This window comes from Borostomias antarcticus (genome assembly GCF_949987555.1).
Source record: "Borostomias antarcticus genome assembly, chromosome: 23".
Classification (NCBI taxonomy): Eukaryota; Metazoa; Chordata; class Actinopteri; order Stomiiformes; family Stomiidae; genus Borostomias; species Borostomias antarcticus.
In genome coordinates this window covers 10,680,071-10,703,084 of record NC_140256.1, presented here as the reverse complement: position 1 = coordinate 10,703,084, position 23,014 = coordinate 10,680,071, and the positions used below count along the sequence as shown (strand labels likewise).

At 41.1% G+C, this 23,014-nt stretch overlaps 1 protein-coding gene across 1 annotated transcript in view; it reads left to right on the top strand.

Moving 5' to 3' along the window:
* edil3a (EGF-like repeats and discoidin I-like domains 3a) overlaps positions 1-23,014 on the top strand; it is a gene marked incomplete at both ends in the record, with an annotated part of 163,286 nt that overhangs the window by 27,245 nt on the left and 113,027 nt on the right. The window contains 2 exons of the mRNA XM_084457687.1: positions 1,683-1,712; positions 19,413-19,541. Of these exons, the coding sequence (XP_084313813.1) occupies positions 1,683-1,712; positions 19,413-19,541 (159 nt within the window). The remainder of the gene's footprint in view (positions 1-1,682; positions 1,713-19,412; positions 19,542-23,014) is intronic.

Sequence of the window (23,014 nt, the reverse complement as noted above, 5' to 3'; positions counted from 1 at the left end):
GCTTCCTTCCCTGGTTGCAACTGGAAAGGCAGGCCTTGGCCTCTGGCTCATGTGCTAAACAGCATCTGAAGGCTTTGCTGTAGCCAGCATTGTCAACGTCTCATGGCTGACTCTGAACATTTTACTCTTTCTATGTTATGCTTATTTAAAATTAGCAAGATATGCAGTGTTATCATAAATGTACACTAAATGTAATCATACTGTAATAAGCATTTCCTCTCCTCTCCTATTTGCCCGAGAGTACAACCACTACCAGCCCGCCCTCACCATTACCAGCCCGCCCTCACCATCCTTGGCATCTGCCATCACTCAGAGCTAAGGGAAGACCTGTGTCGGAGTTACGCTCAACACGTCCAAACTCCCACTTGAGAGAACTCCCCCCCCCCCCCTAACATGTCTGTTTCTGGGCGTTGCACCAGGCAGGCCAGTCGGCTCCAGACCAGCATAACAAGAACTGAGCACTACAGGAACTCTCCTCGGGGAGAAGAGCCTGGTATCTATTTACTTCACTGCCTTAAGCCCGCCCCATCATCCGGCTCGAGCCTGTAGAGCCCGCCTCCAACATCTGCTTGCTTTATTTTTCCTTAACCGGTAGTTCTCCTCGCATCTTCTTTTACTATTTTTGTCTGTGTTATGCCTGGTGATGCCCTCGCGAATGTTATCTACTCAAAACTTCAACATGTGCAGCCTTCAGTAAAAACATTACAACAACTGTTCATCTTCCGGTCCAGATGATTATGCGATGCGTCATCGCGCTTCCGCTCTAGACCGGCGAAACAACACCGAACGAGAAAGGCCCCAGACTAATGAAAATGTATAACTTGATACTGTACCCCTCCTTTTAAATTATGTTTAGCTTAATTGTTGATTGATTGTACTGTATTTTCTACTGTTTATTTTGTATTGTATTTTAAAATTGTAATAGGACACATACTGTAATGCATCCTGTGTGAACATGATGCAAGTTGTCCCAATAAAACTCAAACAAACTCACACTCATTGTAAACTGACAACACCAGAGCAATTCTCATATGTCATATCATATTTTTGGACCTTTAAGCGATGCAAACTGTAACACGAGGTGAGAAGCACATTTAGCACCTGTCCTCCAAACGATTCCACAGACACATAATAAGAAGCACCGCCTGTAGCCCTCACCCGTTTCCTTTGTCTCTTGTTGGTGCTCTGACAAGACCACATATCGGAGCCCTGCTGGATGGTGGTATGCAATGGGAGGATAGAGATCGGTGGTAATGACAGCATTGTAGCCAGCCAGCCAGTCCGGACCTTGGCCATGAGACTTGGGGGTGGGATGCAGGCATAAAGCATGCCTCGTGGGGTAATCCCACACTGGTTCAGAATGATGAACACATACTGTATTAGTCAGAGGCCGCTGACCAGGGCTCAGAGGCAGATACAATATGCCATTGAAAGATTTGGGCAAGCTCTAGCTATGGACGGAATATTCTAAGGTGGTCTGTGGTCAACAACCGTCACCTGTTCACCTGTTTCCTTGGAAATATATGTACTGTGTGACATTGATAAGTGATTAGATGGTATTGCTGTATACAGTAGAATGTTGTTTCAGCATTGTTGCATTACTGTACCTCAATCAAAGTGACAAGAAGCCTGCTTAGTAGTAATTCTCCATTATCCTCTCTTTCTCTCTCTTTCTCTAACAGCAGCAGATGGTGAGGACCCAACATCAGCAGGTGGGATATATCTAGATTTGCTAACATTTGTTTGTGTGTGTGCATCTGCACTTTTGTGTAGGTGTATGTGTGTAATTATTGTCATCATTATTTCCATCTGGCCCCAGTCTACACCCCCCCATACATACACACACACACACACACACACACACACACCTACTGTACCCTCTCACAAACACAGAAAGGAGAGTGAGATAGAGAGCATTAGAGAGGGAGAGAGACTTTTTTGTTTTACTCCTTCTCCATTTACTGATGTAGTTCATTAATTGATTGATTGATTGATTGATTGTTCATGCTTGGTCAGCACTCACTTGGTTTGACTGATCGCCAAGAGTGTCTCTGCAGACTCCCAATTCTTTGAAGATCTCCTCATACTTTTTACAGTACCACCTCTTACTTTGCATCATTACTTAATATTCCTCCTATTCTCTCTATCCCTTCCTCTCTCTATCTTCCTCTATCCCTTTCACTCTCCCTCTTCCACCTTACATGACCTCTAGTCTATGAATCTTAATTACTTCAGATAGTTTATTCTCACAAATGTTTCTCTAACACCACTGATGTGTGACAGAGCTCTGTGATCCCATAACCTCTTTGGATAATGACACTGCTGCAAACCAATGGAATATTCTGATATGACATAAAACATTGTATTTCTAAATTTTATTATTATTATTTAACAGTTTGATCAGTAGATGGGATTTTATTTTAGCTTTCTTATTTATCTGACTTGTATGTGACTGTCTCTCATACAGTACTTCTTGTACAGTCATGTATATGTGTACTTAAATACATATCCTTACTATTATTGCTCATTGATTTTTTAAGTGCAATCTCTATAAGAGCCATAAGTCAACATGTTCCAGTACTTCCTAATGAATGAGTTATTTTGAAGCACTTGGAGTACTATGCAAATCAATCTATTCAGGCAATGAGCATATAGGCTATAGATGACAGGCACTGGTTCCAAATGTGTATTGTGATTGGCCAGGAGGCATTCGGAGCCGTGGCAATAACCACAGTATACCAACGGGTAAATAACCAGTAAAAGTATCACTCTGCTCTGATACATTGTATTGTGGTGTGATAGGGATTGTGAGCAATAAACATACAGAAACTGGAAAGGTTATTTTCCTTCATTTGAAAGGTGAAAGGTAACACCTTGGGACACATACTTTCATAAAGTTTAGATCAGCCACTAGCTAGCTTGCTCTGTTTATGTTAGGGACCAGTCCAGCTGGTGTTAAGTTGCCTATAGCAACGGTAAACAATTTCGGATTGCCGAGGGGTGAAAATATTTAAGCAAAATTTAAAAGTACTAACCCATCTTTAATTTTTTTTTAAATAACGACAGTGCAGTGCTGTTGTATAAAAGCAATAACCCAGCCCATTTCACGTCATGCCTATGCCACAGCACAGCTATGCCAATAACCGCACTAAAACACTCGTTCTGGTTTGGTACCATTATAGTTGTCCCTGAGCCCTAAACCCATTATTGTCTAGTTGACCTTCATCAGTGCTGTCTGACATGCATCATGAGATGGAAATACCTCAACCTGCATGAAACATAATTTTCCTCCTCAGTTGCAAAAGCCTTGAGGGATTCTGTATTGAACTATACTCAAAGGACCAAATACTGTAGCTGACCCTTAAGAGCAAGCCTGGTGATTATTCTTAATCGGTTGTTCTTTGCCTGAGATTGTAACGGGTGAAATAACTAGAATCAAAATTGAGAGGAAATTAGTTTCTGTTTTTATCTGGAATGTTTGATCTTTTTTTCAGGGATTTCAGGTCAGAAAGAGAACTTTCTGTCATGCCCTCGGAGCATGCGTTTGGAAATGTAATTTACAATTAGTATGACCATTATTGTGTTGCTATAGTATCATACCGGAAAAGGTATACTGTAGTACTGGCAAAAATCCTTCTTTTTTTTCTGACCCAGAATAAAAACTAGGGGAAATGTCTACAGTACTTCGAAGCTTCCCTACTCTATGAAGATGCCGCCATTGTAAAAGTTCATTGAGAAGGATTGATTAAGAGAATGACATGTAAACAGACAGTAAAAAACAGTCTCTACAGTAATCAGTTACATTTTTCAGTAGGCAGTTCTATTGCTCCTCTAAGCTATGAAACACAACTTTTAATTACAGCACAACCCCTTTGCTCAGTTTAGGTTTTAATTAATGATGTATTTGATATGTATTTTTAATAATGTGGTAAAAGAACATTCACTTTTTTGCCCATGGGGGCCTTATTAGTACCCATAAACGTGGGTTATACATTAATTATATATCGTTGGCTTTTAGAATTGAGAATAGTTGCAGTTTTTATGTCCTGCCATTAGGTAACAAAAGACTGGACTCAGATTAAAGTAGCACTTAGGGAGCCTACTGGGTAAGCAAATCTGTGCTTAGTGTCAACTCTTAGACCTTAGTCAACTTAAACTTTGACATGCTAAAAGCTCTACAGCACTTTTCAGTGTGAGATTTTGCACTGTGTCTGCATAGCCTGCATAGCCTTGGTACCTCTAAAGCATTTTCATTCAATCTGTAACGAATGTGTGAGAATCCAGCCCAATCTCCCCCATCTTTGTCCAAATGGCACGGTTTGACACTGCAATACTAACTCCAAAATCCTTTCTAGCTTGTAGTGCATATGCCCAAATCAGAGTCTGTGGTTGGTTGTTCACTTAGCTGGCCTTTGTCCAAAGGGCAGAGCATTTGGCAGTGGCACTTCTGTACACTGCTTTGGACTCTGGGTTTGTTGTCAACCATTTTTCAATGTCATTAGTTGAAATAAGATACAGGGGCGAATTCACTAAAGGATTGCGCAGCTTTTCCTGACGCAAAGCCTGTGCAAATAAGTCAAAAATTGTGTTTGCTATTCACAAAGCCCTCGCAAAGGGTGAAATACGGTGTTAACTGCGTTGCGTTCGTCATTGCGTTTCTCTGCGCCGGTGTTATTAGCTCATATTTAAATTAGGTAATATGGGCGGAGAATGTTCCCCTTTCTATGCAAATGAACATTATTGCAAAACCCGCCCAATTCACAAAGATCGGCGCAAATTGCCTCACGCAGTTAAAGTGAAATTAATTGCGTTTTCAGAGACGTGGTGGTATTTAAGCGCAAGGGGTGTGTCGCGGCCAGCCTGTCCGCTGATCATGGCAGCAGTGATTGTTGCGAGGCGAAGGCATCGCAACGCCAGGCGTGTTGTTCGTGAGAGAATATTTAGAAGAAGGTCACTTTTTGATTTAACACTAGAACCACCGCGGTAGCTGTTTGGACACCAGAGCGCGCAGCTCTTCAGCCAACTGGAGGATGAAGTCGCGTCTGGGGAGGCTCAGTTGACTATGCGTCTCTCCACCCGTCCCCAGCGAGTCCAAGCTCCCCCAATGAATAATACTTATTTATAATAGCCTACATAGCACGAAACTGTGTGTATAATAGTCTATACGCGAAACTGCGCATTCCCTATAGCTGTTCATTGAACGGCTGGGGGCCGATATAGGTATAAATAAATAAAAACATAGCCTACACAATATTTTTTTTATTTGAATGGTCTTGAAAATATTTTGCTTTTGTATCATAGGTGACGGCAGGTATCATCTTCAGCCATGGATGATGACTCCCGTGCGTAATCCTTCCAACGTTGGAGAGGCGGCGTACAACTGGGCTCACATCAGGACACGCGGTGTGATTGAGCGCACATTTGGAATCCTGAAAAGCCGTTTAGATGCCTAGATCGTACCGGTGGGGCAATGTTATACACTCCCCCAAAAGTATGCCAGATCATCGTGCTGCAACTTGCATAACAATTGCATAACAAAACAATTTTTCCTTTGTTCGTCTTTTCAAATCATTCCACCTCCGTTTGCAGTCTTCCGCGTTTACACACACAAATGGCACTGACTGATTGGGAAATTAAACCCCAAATATGATTTTTTGCTGCAGTCGTGATATGTTTTGCGGATGTTTTTGAACCTCGTCCGTGAGGCCTTCAAGTTCGCTGTCTGAAAATCGTATCTTTCTTTTTCTGTCTGCCATCGTCCAATGATATGCATACGAGTTGTATGCGCTGTATGCGCAGTATTTATAGTCATTTCCTATATCAGCAGCAAATTGCACTCAGCCGCAAACACCGAATGGGCGTGTTTGCGCTGGGATATTATTAGCGCAGTGTCTTTAGTGAATAGGTTATTAAAACGGAGCACATAGCTGGCGCAACTGACGCGCAATGTAATGGTGCAATTAGCGGGCGCAATTTGCTTTAGTGAATTCGCCCCTAAGTGTGTGCGATGCACATCTCAAGTGAGGGGGGAGAATAAACTGTCCTTGGTCTTTATCGGAGGAGAGCACTCCTCTAACATCCGTGAATGTCACCTCTTCATCCTCCCCCGACCCCTCGTTCTCAGAATCTAATGCTGCTGCTGGCTGAAGCTCATACTCCCTGAAAGCCTTGACAAAATTTGATCCATTGTCTGTGACTGTTGCCGTTACCTTGTGGGACAGTCCATACGTTGAATGAATTTGTTAAATTTCACTCGCAACAATGTCAAAAGTGTGTCGTCCTATGATTCTCTTGCAGGCAAGTGCTGCTTTCTGACGATGGAAGTCGCTTGGGTTAATCCAGTTGGCCGTCATGCCCATGAAGCTTCTATTGTGACTGGTCCAAATGTCAACGTTGGTTGACACATATTCAATGCTTTCAAATGTCTTCCTCAGCTCAGTTTCCATCTTGACGTAACAATTGTCTAGATAAGTTGCAAAAGTTTTCCTGTCAGATAGCGGCTGTCCGTTCCCTGCTATCTGTATTTTGCGAAGTATGTTTCTGAAAGATGGCGATTCTATTGTTGAAATAGGCAACATTTTGTCTACTATGTACGAGGCAACAAGCCTGTTTACCTCAGATTTTGATGGTAAATGTTGAAAAGAAAGCTTTTGCAGCTTGCTTGAGGTCTCGTTGTGGCTCTGCGGGTCTTTCGCAACTAGCTTCATGTGTGTGTGTGTTGTCTCTGCAGGCGCTTCGTTAAATTTGATGTGTTTGCGGCGGTAGAGAGCAACTTCTGACTTGGACAAAGTTTGCACCTCACTATCACATTATTTTCCTTCCGTTGAACAAATTCAAAGTAATGTGAATATCTCCACCCATCAAAAGTGGCTTTAGACGGCGTTAACGAAGGCTCTATGGGCGAGGCGCATGCCGCTTGTGTAGGTGCTGCCATCTTTATCCCATGGTGTGACGACTCTGCCTGAACCTAACCAATTGGCAATTGTTATCATCCCACGTTATATTGTCTCGATAATCTTGCGATCCTGTTGAAAATGTATGAACCTATGTAACGCAAGTAACGACTTAGGTGTTTGATTTGTAACGGTAATGTGTTTGCATTTAGGAACAGTAGTGCCTTACACTACTCGTCACCGACAACACTAATGTGATTACAGTAACGCGTTACTTTGTAACCCCAACACTGCCTGGCACCCATGTCCAGTCAGTTTCCTAGATTATTGTTCTTAAAAGTACTTGAAAATTTTAACCAAATGTGTTTATTTTTTTTAGATGCCAATTTCTCCAGCATCTTAAATTGGATCTTTTAGCTGTCAACACCTTATAGGAAGACATGTACCATATATGTACAGGTGAGATTTCAGACCATTGGGACTTATAGTTTATGGGGCGTTACTTAATATAGGTTTTGACAAATTTTCAACCTGCAGAAAAATCCATCTTGGTGGTTCTTGGGGCAAATCTGTTCCCCATGAAGAAAGACGTAAATGTAACAGTTTCATACATTTTTGTCAAACGGCGTGGAAATGTCAGCATTTTGTAATGTTCATATTGAATCGGTTATTATAGCGCCACCTATGGATGAATCATGGTCATTCTTTCTGGTATCGTGGCACTCATGGTCTCTAGTTGCAGCATGCACATTTAGAGCACTTTTGGTCAAGAACATTTTTAGTTATCCAGTAAAAGCTTTTTGGACCAACCGACCGACCAACCAACCAACAGAGCGAGCTATAGAGCTGCTGGTCACAGCTAATAATCAAACAGGTGATTAACGAGTTTGAGCTATATAATAGGCCTATCTTAATGGATACTATTGCCTAGTTAGTATCAACTTCGAAATAAGAATAGCAGGAGTCATGAAGGGACAGTTGACGAATGGAGTCAAGAAGAGCAATACTGTCAGAGGCACAAACCTAAATTAAGAATACAATATTTCAGCTGACACAACCAGAACAAATGACAGGGCAGTTTGGCACCACTACAGTATAAGCCACTGGACTCAATTGCCGCTTGGCACACTGTTTCCTAGCGCCTGCTGTAGCTTTCTCAAGTTCACGCTCTTGAACCTGAACCTAAGTCAAGAGCGGACAGCGCAAATTGACAGTCACTTAGGCATACAGTGCAAGAGGATTCTGAAGTCTTAAAATCAACGGTCCCCAACCTTTTTTAGCCTACATCCATCAAAATAATTTAAATAAAATAAATGAAGTTGCATGAACTGCCATTACATATTTTAATTCTATAATAATGATCTTTACTGTGGAATCATGGATTTACTGTTCCCATTTTGTCAGGTAGACTAACATGAGGCTGTTATGGATTTTTAAATGGTAAAATCATGAAGTCATATACTATTGACTACTACTTTCACAAGTTTTGTCAGCATTAAAAAAAGAAGTCCTTGGGTTGGGTTCTACAAACAAAGAGGAGAATGGTTAGCCTAGCCATCTAGTAGTTAGCTAGCCAAGACAAACCCAGTTTTCCTTATGAGGAGGTACTCCAAAAAGCAAGCGTAGACAGTCAAATAACTTTCAAAGTTTCTACAAAATATGTAGAAATTTAGAACTAGCATCATTATGGGTGGCTGAATCACATTCCTAGGCTACCTTTGTAATCATGTGTAAGTAAACGCGTCAAATTAAGTAAGTAAACTAAGTAAGTTAAGTAATGATGAAACCATGTAGGCTATATTTCCTCTGCAGATATTAAATTAATATTAAATTACTAGTAAAACAATTTGTTTCCGTAAAAAAAGAGTGATGATTCCCTACACCCTGACTACATACTGTGGGAAAATAGTTGTCAACACAAGTAGACAGCTAGCTGCCACAGCTCTTCTGTACTTGCATCAAGGTCCTGCATCAGAAGCCGCGGTACAGATTGTTGAGGTCCCAGGCACTGAGGTCCAGACAGAGGAGACACAATGACATTGTCTCATTACATGAACAGAGACACAATGACATTGTCTCATTACATTAACAGATTACAGTAAATCATTAAACACTGAATGTCAATCACTGAGGGATAAAGTTCACAAATTAGAAAGTGAGTTGAAACATCGTTCTCTCGACACTTCACGATTTTATGACAGAAATTGACCTGTCTGATGAATTTTCAGGCCACCTCCTCGGGATACATCAGTCAACAGTATCAAGAATCCTTCGCCATTGGATACATGTAATGGCAAGAAGGCTTCATCCCCTAATCTTGTTGCCAGACAGAGAAGACTTAAGATGCAGCTTACCAATGTGTTTTCACACCTTTTTAAGAAATGTGTAAGCATAATTGACTGCTTTGAGGTGTTCCTAGAGTGTCCTTCAGATAAACAAGCTTGAGCTAAAAAAAAAAAAGATCAACTACAAGCAAAGCAACACTATAAAGTTTCTTATTTCAATCAAGGAGGCATCTCCTATGTGCCAAAGGCCTGGGGTAGACATGTGGCAGACACACCTTACCGAACATAGTAGGTTATTTGACAAGTTGCTGCCAGGGGTTTCACAATAGAGGATAGGTATTATCTTATTTTGTGCAGAATTAGTAACACCTCCATTCACACGTGGGAAGAAACAGCTTAGCAAAGAGATTGAATCTGCTCGAGACATTTAGCATGTGAGAATCCATGTTGAAAGAGTGATTAGAATATTAGGCAGGAATATACAATTATGAGCACAACTCTGCCTGTAAGCCTCATTAGAGTGGGACAAGATGGCAAAGTGGAGGACAGCCTTATTGACAAGATTGTGTTAACATGTTGTGCTCTACAGTATGTAATCTGGGTGAAACCATAGTGCCTTCAGATTGATGAAATGAATAACAGTTAATGTAAAATGTCATTCAAATAACATATCTTGACTGATACTAAATACATTGTCAGTCTTTTTACTTTGATTTTCATATTCAGCCAGTCTGAAAGTAAATGTTTAACCTTAGACATGATTTTCAGAAAATGTAAACATTGGAGTCTAAAATACAATTGTCCACCTCACATGATTAACAATTAGACAATGGAAAACAATGGTACATTTTGAACAAATTGAATCTGTATTTATTTCACATTAATGTACAGTACACATTACATATCCCTGTAATGATCTGGAAAAATGTGTCACAAATGTGTGTATAGCAAGCTTGACAAATAAAAGTGATACACACTGCAAGATGGTCTGCTGAAGTTTTTACAATTTCAGTTTTCAGTTTTTACAACAATGGTCAAGTCAGTTTCTAGATGTGTTAAGTATGGAAGAGCATTAGAGCCAACAACATAATTTTTTTTAAGCTTCTGAGTTTAAAACTTTCTTTCTCAGAAGTTATTTCTGACTTTTTTTCTCCGAAATTCTGACTTTAATTTCAGAAGTTATTTCTGACATGTTTCTCAGAAATTCTGACTTTAAAGTCAGAAATTATGACTTTAAAATCAGAAGCTTAAAAAAATAAAAACAACTCCGTTGTTGGCCCTAATGCTCTTCCGTAGTTAAGGGCTCACTTAGGCATTTAGGCTTTTCCCATTTTAGATAACAGTAGTCCGGGAAGAGAGTCCCTATGAAGCCCATCATTCTCAACAAATATATATTTCAGATAACATGTAAAGACTAAAATGACAAGAAGAAGAATCAATAGAAAACCTTTGGTTTAGGACAAAATTGTAAAAGCTTTCACAACAATCACATCACTAATTGTGTTTTATCTTCTAGTAAAAATGTATTCTGTGTAATGTGAGTTAGAAACATACCAGGTAACATAACACAAGCTGCAGCAAGTAACTTGTCCAGTAGTTACCCCACAGTACTACAGTTGTCCATATAATAATTAATTAATTCATTTGTCGGACTTTTCCCCCTGTGCAACTTGAGCTTCAAATCTCCTCTGTGGGCAATATGGGATTTCTATTCCATTTTGAATGATATTTGTTTCCTTAGTTTTGTTTTGCTTTCTAGGAAACAGGAATACAGATCAGATGTTACATTCAGCACTGCATTTCGTGTAAACCATATTCCTAGCAATTCCAGCAACACGCTTGAAAAATGTTGTTGCCTTCATAACATGTCTTTCAAAATTTGAATCTGTAGTTATTTTCTCAATATATAATTCTGAAGGTGTCCACACACTAAAGTCACAGAATGGTGATTTTGTAACATGAATCTGACACTGTACTTGAAAGTAATAGTTGTGTTGTCTGTTAAGTTCCATGTCACATCTGAGGTTGAGGATGTAACCAAGCAAGTTTTTTTCTTTTTACAGCTCTAATAGTGTCTTGTCTTTTGCCAAGTAGGGGCATTTGATTTCCAAGCACCCAGAGCCACAACAGTCACAAGACACCTTCCCATCTGGTGATGCGCCGAGATGAGTGTATTGTGATGAAATGTAGAGTCTGGTGGGGGCTACATCAAAATTGAGGTGTCTTGATGACATGGTCTCGATGTATGCCTCCTTTGCCTTGGTCTCCTGCTGAATGCCCCACCTGAAAATATTTAATAAAACATTGTTTGGTGCGTAAATATAGGCTACATGTCCATAATTACTCTGCAATAGTTGTTTGTTTTAAAGAAGTTTTATCATTCCCCATCTTAGCTCCATACTTTTGATTAGTGAACAGCAACTTTGAAATGTCATAATTTGACTTTAATATTAACATGATTATTTGAAAAGTAATAGCTTGTTGCTGCAGTTGTAAACTGTACTTGACTCTGGATAGCATATGGTGTTCACAGGTGATTTGGGGGGATGATTGTCATTTATCTTTATAACCCCACCAAAGTTAGAAGCAGTTATTCTGCCACATCTGTAGGTGTACTACATCTTTGATGAAGTGTATCCCTTTGTCTGCTGTTCAACAAGCTCACAATGAGCATATGTGATCAATAAATCCTCTAAAACCTTTTCAGATTTGTCAAGAAGCTCTTTGTGGATCAAACCAAGATTCCAAAGACCAAAAGTTGTCCTAATGGTTTAGAAAAGCCATCTTTCAGAGCCGTAGGGACGTCTTGGGAGTATTTTGGAGCTATACAGAGAATGGCAGCTCTTGAGTTTGCATGTAGGAGCTTATCCAGAAAGTCTGCCATTTCATTTTCTGTAGGTTTAGTTTTAGCATCACAGGGCCCTGAGTTCCTTGGTCTAAATTCCCTGACCACATTCTTGTCCACTGGATGCAAAACCTTTCTACACCGAGTTCTGGGGCAGGTCATATCTATGACATATGGTCATATGATAACAATACAATAAATTTGTTTTGAAGTGAAGGGCTTAAATAATTAACGTAACTTCTTTTATCAATTAACTCTTGCAAAATGGGATCATATCGAGCTAACAACTCTATTACTGACAAAACGTTCCCACTCTTGATCTCACCCAATTTCTCACAATGCCCTCGAAAAGCAAGATTACAAGAAGCTAATGTCAGTGTGATGTCTGTGATTCATTTTAAGACTCGAGTCCAAAAATTAAACTGACGTTTGTTCTCGCTGTCAAGTTGTGCATCCACTGTAAGGTCGTTTTTCCAGCTATTAAATGCCACACATGCTGCTAGATGAGCATGCAACGATTTGTGTTTCTTTATTATGCTAGAGAGGCCTTACCAGGCATTATTCCCTACAGTCCAGGAGCACCTGTCTGCAAAAAGCCAACACAGTTCACAATACACATGGCCCATCTTTGGAGAATAGTGTAGCCTGTTCTAGGGTTAGAACGATGACTATGACCGGTATAATATATGATTATGCGGCAGTTATCACAAATATGAAGGAAAGTGGATTAAATACATTAAATCAACTCGTATATGGGGCACCACCCTGTTCTGTACAGGGAAACATAACTTTTATCAATAGTCAAATTTATCTATCAATATCTGCGGGATGAGGTCTTGACTCAATCAAGTGACCTAAAGATCATGTGATGACGCTCGGATGTGATCAAAAATTTATAATATTTATTAAAGTTATACTAATCAATTATCAAAATAATATTATAACACAATTCAATAATAGATGGAAAAACACATGTGGCAATATGAAGACAGCAGAAATGAAAAGAATGATGTCATAGATTCTCACAGCCTTTCCTAAATCTTCTAAGCTTAAACAACACTTTGGCATCACACCACATCAAAATTGAATGCTGGGTGCAACCTTACAGTGGTCTGGAAGCGCGTTGTCCGGAGGTGTTGTCTGGCTCGAAGCATGGAGGAGGCACGTGACTGATGGTCGCTCGGTTCGATGAAGGGGGCAGTGCGCCTGCGCTCCCGTTGAAACAGTGATAGCGAGTTCAAAGTTGCAAATGTCTCATTCAAAACCTCTACTCTCGCCAGAGGTGGATCGTTTGAAGAGTTTGTGGAAATTCCTAAGACCCTGGAGTTGACGACAGATCTTAGCTAGCAGTTCAGCATTCCACGGATACAGGCTGATTTTTATCAACCGGGCACAAACTTGGAGTTACTGGAGAGGTGAGGGAGCACTACAGAGTGCACAAGAGCTTAAAAAAAGGAGAGGACGAGTGAAAGACTTCCTGTCTGATATATATTTAAGTAGGGAGGAGATGAGGCATGTCCTGTTTGCATAGACAGGCACCTGATCGGTGACTTGATTCCAGAGTGATCCCCACTCCCTGTCATAAAATGGGGGAGCCAAGGTTGTCTTCGGGGCCTGGAATCATCACATATCCTTGTTATGGTTTCAAGATGATATTACATTTCCCCAACAAGCATAATCAACTGATTCATGATTTTACCTACAGACTGATACCAAACATGGCTATATGGGCTTAGCAGCATATAATCCATTATTTATAACATACATTAACACTTGGTTACAAATACAATGCATCAACACTATAACTTTATTCCCAGGTCTTATTCTCGTGGTGTTTGCATTAGATGGTTGGGATGAAGCAATTTCACTTTATTAAAGAAACAAGACCAAGAAAGTCCTTTCTTTGTCTCACTGTGTGAGTGGTCTTGCGTGGTCTGCATTGGAATGTGGCATGGCCTGTCGCGGGGGGATTGGGGAGAACAGGAAATGATAGGTTGAGGGTCCTTATTAGTTTTCCCCAACATTCCAGTGGGATAGTCTCACAATATGGTCTGTAGAATTTGTCATGTCCTACTCCACTACAATAGCATAGTCATTTACGATGGATCTTACAACCCAGTCTGGACCGATTGCAATAATATTATTTTGAGAAACACCTGCCATTTTTATCCCTGGGAAAGGGTCCCTTGGGTTTACACGAACCCAACTCAAGTATGGTCCTCTTCACCTTGGGATCCGTTAAATCAACGGGGAAATGAGCTCTGTTTGATGGATACTGTTCACTTTCTGTAGACCTACTTGTGGTTGCTGTTGCCTCCTCTTGATTAGACTCACTCTCCTCGTCTACCTGTGGATCAGTGGGAGTGCATCTTGTCTGGTCAGGAGGTGGGTCCCTGTCTGCAGGGTCAGCCTGCACCATGCCAGCTGCATCCATGTTCATCTCAGTAGTGCTGCTAGCAACATGTGCTTCGACAACGTTCGTCGCTGACCCAGTGCTAACTGCATCCCTTCCTGTATTGGTCGCAGCTCATTCATTCAATTTGAAAGAACAGAAGACATCTTGGGTGGTTTGGGTATATTTTGTTCTTTTTTGTTGTGCTCTTGTCGTTTTTGTGCTCCACTGAGGTACTTTAGCTTAATTTTGCTGCAGCTAGGGTCTCGTGTATCGCGTCTCGTCAATTTAGCCTACTACATGAATGATAGCATCAAAATCATGTGGCAATTGGATAAGGCCGGTAGGCTACCATCTTTTTTAATTTAAATATATAGATTTTGTAAAATTTTGGTTGATGACACAACAAAGGTTGATGGCACAATAAAGGGTCACCTCTTGACTTTTTTTTTTTTATAATAAAAAAGTTTGTATCCGATGTTAGGGGGCCCCCTAGAGGCTGGGCGGTGCGTTGCTTGCGGGCCCCTCCCCTACGCCAGTGCCCTTTTACATTTAGTTACTAACTCGCCCGTCCTTCTCTAACTCTCATCTCCAAAGACTTCCCAAAGTGATGCTTCACTTTAGCTTGACCGCCCGTAGCAGGTCTTTGACAAAGTTCAGTCTCAGACCGTTCTGTATTTTGCATCCTTGATGATTTTATACTTATTATTTTTATTTTGTACTCATACATGCTTGTCTGGCACTGTCAAATGTCAATGTGTCTGATCCATTTGGTCATGTCAGGGTACATGGGCTCTAATAGAAAGGAAAAAGCCAGGGTACCACCGAAATGAGCCTCTAAAATGCATTAAGGGAAGGAATCATGCAAAGAGGGCTGCTGTGGCCGGTTCCATGCCAGTTGCTATCAGAGTGTGCTGGGAAGGGTGTGTGCAGTGACCATGAGTAGTATGAGTATGTGAATCCGTGGAACCACAATGAGAGGCTGCGATAGTGGGGTTAAATAAGAAGATGTGACATAATCAGGCCAAGTTAGAGCCTTCGACCATCTCACGGATTATGCAGTACATTAAGGGCTGCGGCTCTCACTTGGATGTTCTAAAATTAACCACCTACAGTATGAATGAATGTGGCCAGTAACTGAGCTGCAAAATGCATAGGGCTGAGGGTGCATAGTCGGTGATGAATGCTTTTTGAATACTGTGTACATTCGTCTATATCTCTAGATACTGTAACTGTGTTATTGCCGTAATATTATTTTTTCAGGCCTGAGAATGTGAACTTAATGTAATGTTAAACCCTGCCATTATTTATGGGTCAGTGATATGCTTCTATGGATAGCTATAGACACTGTCTCTCCTTTTTAGTTAATCTGCTTGCTAGTGATGTCCTTTGGCCAGTCTGCATCCACTGACCTGCATGTTTCTGTAGCTACTATATGTGAAGATCCAGCCTGGTCTCACTTGGCAGACTTCAGAATTCGACGTTTGTCCATCACCTCCAAACGTCATTTCTAGATCTAAATGTCGGCAGACGACGTGGGATAGGCCAAAGTTTTTGATTGGTTGTTCTCATGCTGTGTTCACACCGGGCGCAAATTTAACCGGCCGCGCAGCGAGTTTACATAGGAAGTCAATGCAATTTGCGCGACTTGGGCGGCGCAAATCAGGCGAACCCGGCGGCGCGGCGGCCTGGATTCGCCACGTGGCGACATTCGCAAAAGTTTTAAAAAAAAAAGTAACTTTCTGTGGCGGATTCGTGCGCCAACCCATTGATCCTGCGGCGAGATTTTCAAGCAAATTTTCTCGCCGCGCCCGGTGTGAACGTGCGGGAGGCGTGCGGGCGCACATTGCTCAATGCTTGCTGCCCGAGCGCCTCCACGCATATACGTTATTTTCATCATTTGTATGAAGCCGTCTAGAAATTACGTTTGAAGGCCGTCTAGAAATTATGTTTGGAGGCAATGGACAAACGTTGAATTCTGAAGTCTGCCAAGTGAGACCAGGTTGGAAGGTCGCACCTCTGGACGTCTGTCCATAGATTAACCCAGGGTTGGGGGTCTTCTGGCTTCCCTGAGTACAGGTATTCAGCTATATAAAATGTAATCTCACCCCCACAGTCTTGACCCACTTACTGGGATCAGTCCAGATTTTAATCAAGAATCATGCAGTCAAGATGTCCAGTGCGCTAATCTGACTGGAGTGTCTGACCCTGAGGTGACCCCACACAAAGTACAGGTCAAAACAGAATTGCTTCCTAGGCATAGCAAGCAGGAGACAAACACTATATCTTCCTTTCAGTGAAATGTATAAAATAAGAATAAATTAAAGCTGAGCACTTTGTAAAATCCCTTGTAATGCTGCCAAGTGACTCAGTGGCTGAGCTCAAATATTGTTATTCATCTTAAATGGTGCTTGAGTAAACACTGTAAACAAAACTGACTAGAGACTTTAAATTGCAGAATGTAATGTATAATCCATCTTCCTAATGAAGTTTACGTTGGTCTTATGTTCAGTCCCTTTGAGTTGGCATGAGGTATGTCCATACTGTAGGCCTATAAGCTGCCAAATAGGATTTAAAATTGAAATATAGAAAACGCCAGTCTATGGTGATTGATCATGGAGGAAACTGGGACGTTTTTCTGTGTTTAACCATTGGCCAGGTTTTTGGCGCTGATTGATTGGGTTCTCTTTGCAGCCTTAGAAGAAATAGCAGGGCATGCACAGGCTGTAACGCAGCGCACATCAATCACAGTCCTAGGGCTTGCTCATACAAGAGAACAACGGCTGACATTCGCATAGCAAAGCCCCCTGCCTCTTCCCAACTCGCATACCCACACACACATACACACAAACAAAGCACCACCAAAGAGAACAACGGCGTAGGACAAAGCCTGTTTCAGCAGGGTGACGTCTCGGAGGACACAGTGGTAATATAGACTGCTTCTTCCCCTTCTCTCTCTCTCCGTCTATCTCTATCTCTCTCTCTCTCTCATGTGCTTTATGCTGGGATGCTGCATTCTCCATTAGAGAGGCTGTCAGTAAGCCTTTGTGCCATTATAGACTGTCAGGTCAAAACAGACCTGACGCCTGTCACCCCCTCTTCTTTATAGAGCAGGACCTCTGTGAAAGCTATTATACTTCCCTCTATTCAACTAATTAGCCACCAGTCTCATTATTACTGATACAGGGCCGGGATGGAATGGCTTGACTTTGATAAGGCTACCTCGTTTGCAATTAATTTCCAAAGAGCCACTGCCGACTTCATGCAATAATAGCTGATATGTTTTCCCCCCTTATCCCTAAAATGTGTTCTATAAGCACCAACAAGCTCATTTTAAAAGTATTTCTCCATTTGTTTTGTAGGAAGTATTGTTAGGTCTCAACTTATTACGGTATGAGAGTGAACACTGTGCTTGTTGTCTGGAATGATAGTGCTGATATTGACTCTTCATCCATCAAAATGGCAGGGAGGGCATTATTGTCTTACCCCTTCAGCCTGATATCACTTCTTAGAGATACTACAGAAGAGAAAGAAAGTGGGTGTTGAAGTATGCGGTGCAGGTATATGATAAATATTTACTGCCCTCTGCTGGTGTGCAATGATATTGTGGTCTAAATCACATGCTATGAATGAACACACAGACACATACACACACACAGACACACACACACACGGACAGACGGATGGACACACGCCATGTATAGAAGTGGTTGCACCGCTCAAACATTAAATAAGCAATCTGTCAACAATATGGTTGGATAAAATACAACTCTTGAAAACAAGTAATGTGGATCAGGACATTTCTAATAAATAAATATTGGCTGTGGTGACTTCAATTTCAACAAATAGAACCCAAATACTCTACTTTAGTAATGCTATTAATGGCCACACCGTTATTAATGGCCACACGTTTGGCTTCTCACCATGACCACATACAGTTAAGTTAATCACAGGAGCACAGTTACTCACAATTACTCACACATCTGTCATAGAATACACTGCTGTTGGCCTGAGGCAGCTACTGTATCTGCATGAATTTCTCCTCTGTGAGAGATCACGCAAGTTTTGGAGTCAGACTCCACCCTGTGAAGTTTGGACAGCAACAACTAATGTTTAAAACATGAGGGAGCTATTGGCAGGCTGTGAGTTATGAATTCAATAACCCTTCATCAAGGCTTTGTCGTTTACATTTGGCCCACACTGCAGGTACACTGAGGCAGTCCGGGGAGCTTTTTAAGATGGCAGTGTTATGGGAAAATGTTGTGGGCCCTGTCACTGAGGTAAAATATTGCAGTGTCATAACTGCTTGTCTGTAATAACTTTGACTCAAAGCTTTTGTTGTCATCACTGTTCCCTAAGAGATAACATAAAGGCAAAAGAGAATTGGGGGAAAAAATGCCAGAGGCTCGAGGAAAGACAAGTGTGTTAACTAAGTTATTAATCATCATCAGCCAAGACAGGGTAGCTATAGGCTCTCCATGATTGTAGTGACAAGAATGTGCTTTTTCGTATTGCGATTCTAGCTTAGACTTTTTTTTAAAACCTTTTGTTTGTATGTGGGTATAGTGGGTGATGTACATTAGTCTCACTGCAGCAAAGCAGACTGCACTCTGCCTTGTGTTTACTGTGAAAATACTGCCTTCCTGGAGAGGACATATTCAGAACTCATTAGACCCTGCATGCCTTAGGGCGGCCCTGCAGTACCAAAGGACTACAACTCCCTTGATGACAGGCACACATCCAGCACATCCCACTCTCTCACTCTTCATCCATCTGTTTACCCATCTTCTCTGTTAATCTCTGACGCCTATTGCCTCTGTCAGTGCAGTCCAGTCCAACATTTGTATTCATTTCATCATTCACACTGTGTCTGAAAGGGGAACGATGGAATTACAGTGTGAGTTATATTGGGATAGACTGTATCTCCTAAAAATGGTTGGGTTTACCAGTGGACAGTATTGACCCCACTTTCTATTTTCCTTTCTTCCTGAATCTAGGACCTTGCCATCCAAATCCGTGCCACAACAGAGGAATATGTGAAATCAGTGAAACCTACAGGGGTGACACGTTCATCGGCTACGTCTGCAAGTGTCAGCCAGGCTTCAATGGAATCCACTGCCAACACAGTAAGTTGGACTACTGTATCACCTTTAACCTCTTTGCTAATGCTAGCCTACTAACGGCACTGATGCAATGATATCTGTCAGTTCCAAACATAGCCTTTATTTTTTGAATGAAAAGTAGGACAAAAAGAGTCATGAGAAATGTCTCTGTTTTGGGTGATTTGAACACTACATTTTTCCTATACAGAGTGAGATAGTGATGACTCTTCATTGTAAATAGGCCATGTCATAACAGCATGAGGCAATACCGTGTTTCACAGAAAACAAGGTCAGCAAAAGGATAGGATAGTAAGTCAGGTACAGAAAATACAAAGTGCTGAATGTGCTTCTCTTTGTTGAGAAGGCTATGCACTTAAAAAGGTTAGTGTCAGGGAATCTGTGTAGCTACAGTATAGCTACCACACGATGTAAAACCCTGAGTGGGAGTGTGTGTGTGTGTGTGTGTGTGTGTGTGCGTGCATGCATGCGTGTGTGTGTGTGTGTATGTATGTGTGTGTGTATGTGTGTGTATGCGTGTGTGTGTGTATGTGTGTGTTTGTGTGTGTGTATTGACCAGTGCTACAACACTGTAATTTACTACTAAATATTCTGTAGATCACAGGCAATCTTCAAATGGAAAGAAAGACTAGCGACAGAACACAAACAATAGTGACTTTCTCTGACATGCCTCATGTTGTGTCAAACAAACAACCTGCTTTGGCTGCTGACTATTAAGTACACAATGCAGTCAGAGCTCCAATGAGGTGTATCAACGACGGGAAAAGCTAATTTATTGTCAGAACACGATCATAAGTCTCTACATTATCAATCTGCAATTTTTTGGATTTTTTTTCTCTAAACGTCACCTGTCTGAACACACCGGTGGATTTGTGAGCAGCGTTTAGGCCATGTTTGTGAGTGCTAAATGTCCCTAAGTCCTGCATGATGATATGTAGGCCAGCTCCTGTGGCTCCCCTGCCTGTCTCTGCTTGGCTGAATGCCGCATTAGCTTGCCCCAACACAGTCGGCCCTCCTCACAGGTGTGTCTGTAAATAATGGAGAGGGGCTTAAATGTATTCAGGTGAAGTCTGGGCGGGATGAATGTTAGCTTGGAGAGAGAGGGAGACATAGGAGGGAGAGAGAGATGGATAGAGAACAAGAGAGTGAGATAATAATGCTTAACCAGATGCATGTGGCTCATAACTCTGAGTCTTTTTCCACGTACCTCAAGGTTAAACAAGACCTAGAAGATAAACAGAGACATGGCGGAGAAAAGCCATTCTCACTTCTTTTTTTCTGTGGAGCGATAGAGCGAGAAAAAAAGACATCCCGGGGAATCGTAGAGTCATGGTTGTATCAGGACATTATTCTCTTAAAGTGGAGATTCATCTCTGACAGTGTAGCATTTTCTGAGTTAGTAAAACCTTGGAAGTTATAACTACCTGTCAATGTTGGCTCTGACTTTTATTCAACTACAAGGCTCTAATTTCTTCTTCTTACTGTAGTAGTAGTAGTAGTAGTAGTAGTAGTAGTAGTAGTAGTAACTTTATTGATCCCCAGGCACTGTTACAGCATCAAATAGGAGAACAAAGTAACACAATAACACAATCCAGACCAAATAAAAATTTACAATAGATGCAAAATATACAGAACACCAGAGTATAAATAAGCAAGTGGGTTGATTCCTTTCCATGCATATTAAGAATGGTACATCCTCGATAGGTACAATCTAAAAGTACATCCTCGTACTCACCTTGAAGTGTAGAACTTTACAAGGCTCAACTGGTTAACAGTAGAAAAACGTGCAACATATATGAAAATGCTGCTTACGTTCAAAATCATATTAAACAAGGTGCCGAACTATTTAAGAAACTACTTTTCACTAGTACGGGAAACCCATCAATATTCCACTCGAGGCAGGACAACTGACTTTGTACCTTGTAGTTTTAAAACTCTGATGGGGAAAAATAGTTTTCTCTATAGTGCAGCAGTGCAGTGGAACAAATTACCAAATGAACTAAAGACAAGCAATTCATTAAATTGTTTTAAAAGAGGCCTTAAACGCTGGCTCCAGGACAATGGGTAAGGTAATAAATACCTTTATAGTATATAGTAAAATAAAGGTTATTAGGATTAAATAGTGTAATTATATCATATTTAAATATTATAGTGTATATTGTGTTTTGGATAGTAGTGTATATTTAAATTGATAAACTGAGACTGATTCTGTACGCTGACCCTGTATTTTATGTCTTATTTCTTCTGTTTTTACATGCGGGGACCACAATGGAAATAAGCCTTCTGGCTTTATTGTGTTTTAATCTTCCGTGATATATGTTATGTTTTTATTGTCGGCAGTTACGCCCTTCTTTATCACCTAATAAACTGAAACTCAATGTGCAAAGTGCAAGATTCTAATGAAGTAGGTAAGTATGCTATGTCTCCCTCCCCCTCCAACGAAGAGCCGTCCCATGGGACCTTATTTCGGAAAAAATATGTACAGTAGTCAATGACGATAAACAAATAATGTATTGATCCCATTTGAATTGTGCCATGACCATACACATATGGTGATTGTCAATTTAAAACATTATTTTTTAAGTCAAGAAAGTTGCAGTTTGTCGTAATACTGTAAAGCAGTTACAGTATTCCAGAATGATTTTAAAAATATTAAAAGAGGCTAGAATCACTATAAGTCTGGCCATGTTGAGAGCTGCAGCTATGCAACAAGAAAGTTAGTTCTGTAAGAGCTGGCATGCGAGATTGGCTTTACAAGGTTTTGGTGAGTGTTAAATGAGTGTAGTGTTCGCTAGCTAATATTAGCTAACTTGCGAGTTAACCGAGATGAGTAAAAAGTGTTTTAAATTGACAAACATCATATGTGATGGTCATGGCACAATTCGGTCAGGATCCAAAAATTATTTTCCTCACGCTGTTCATTACCATTTATATTCTTTCTGATTTAAGGTCCCATGGAGGGTTTCTCTTCCTGCTTCCGCTTAGGCACTCTATAGAAGGACAGCAGGCTTCTTCAGGAAGTAAAGTTGGCTCTTTCCCTTCTTGTATATAGCCTCAATGTTTCCAGCATATTCCAGCCCATTTCTCCTAAATTCTTGTATGACTGGACCACATCAACATAGACCCCCTGAAACCACATCTCCCTGGTCTTCCCTACATTGGGCTTTAGGTTGGTCTGCCTGCACTGCTCAACAAAATCCTCTACTAGGCATCTGTATTCCACTTCCTGTCCGTATACATCCAAGTCATCCAACAACTTCTGCAAATGGACTTTCTCTAAGTTGTATATGAAGTCCGTAGTCAGGACAGTTCCTTGTGGGGCCTCTGTGTTGCTGACCCGTCGCTCTGACACACAGCCCTGAAGCCTCATAAAGTGGTCTGCCAGTCAGGTACTCAGTAATCCAGGTCACCAGGCGGCATCCACCTGCATTGTCTGTAGCTTGTCTCCCAAAATTAAGAGCTGTATGGTGTTGAAGGCA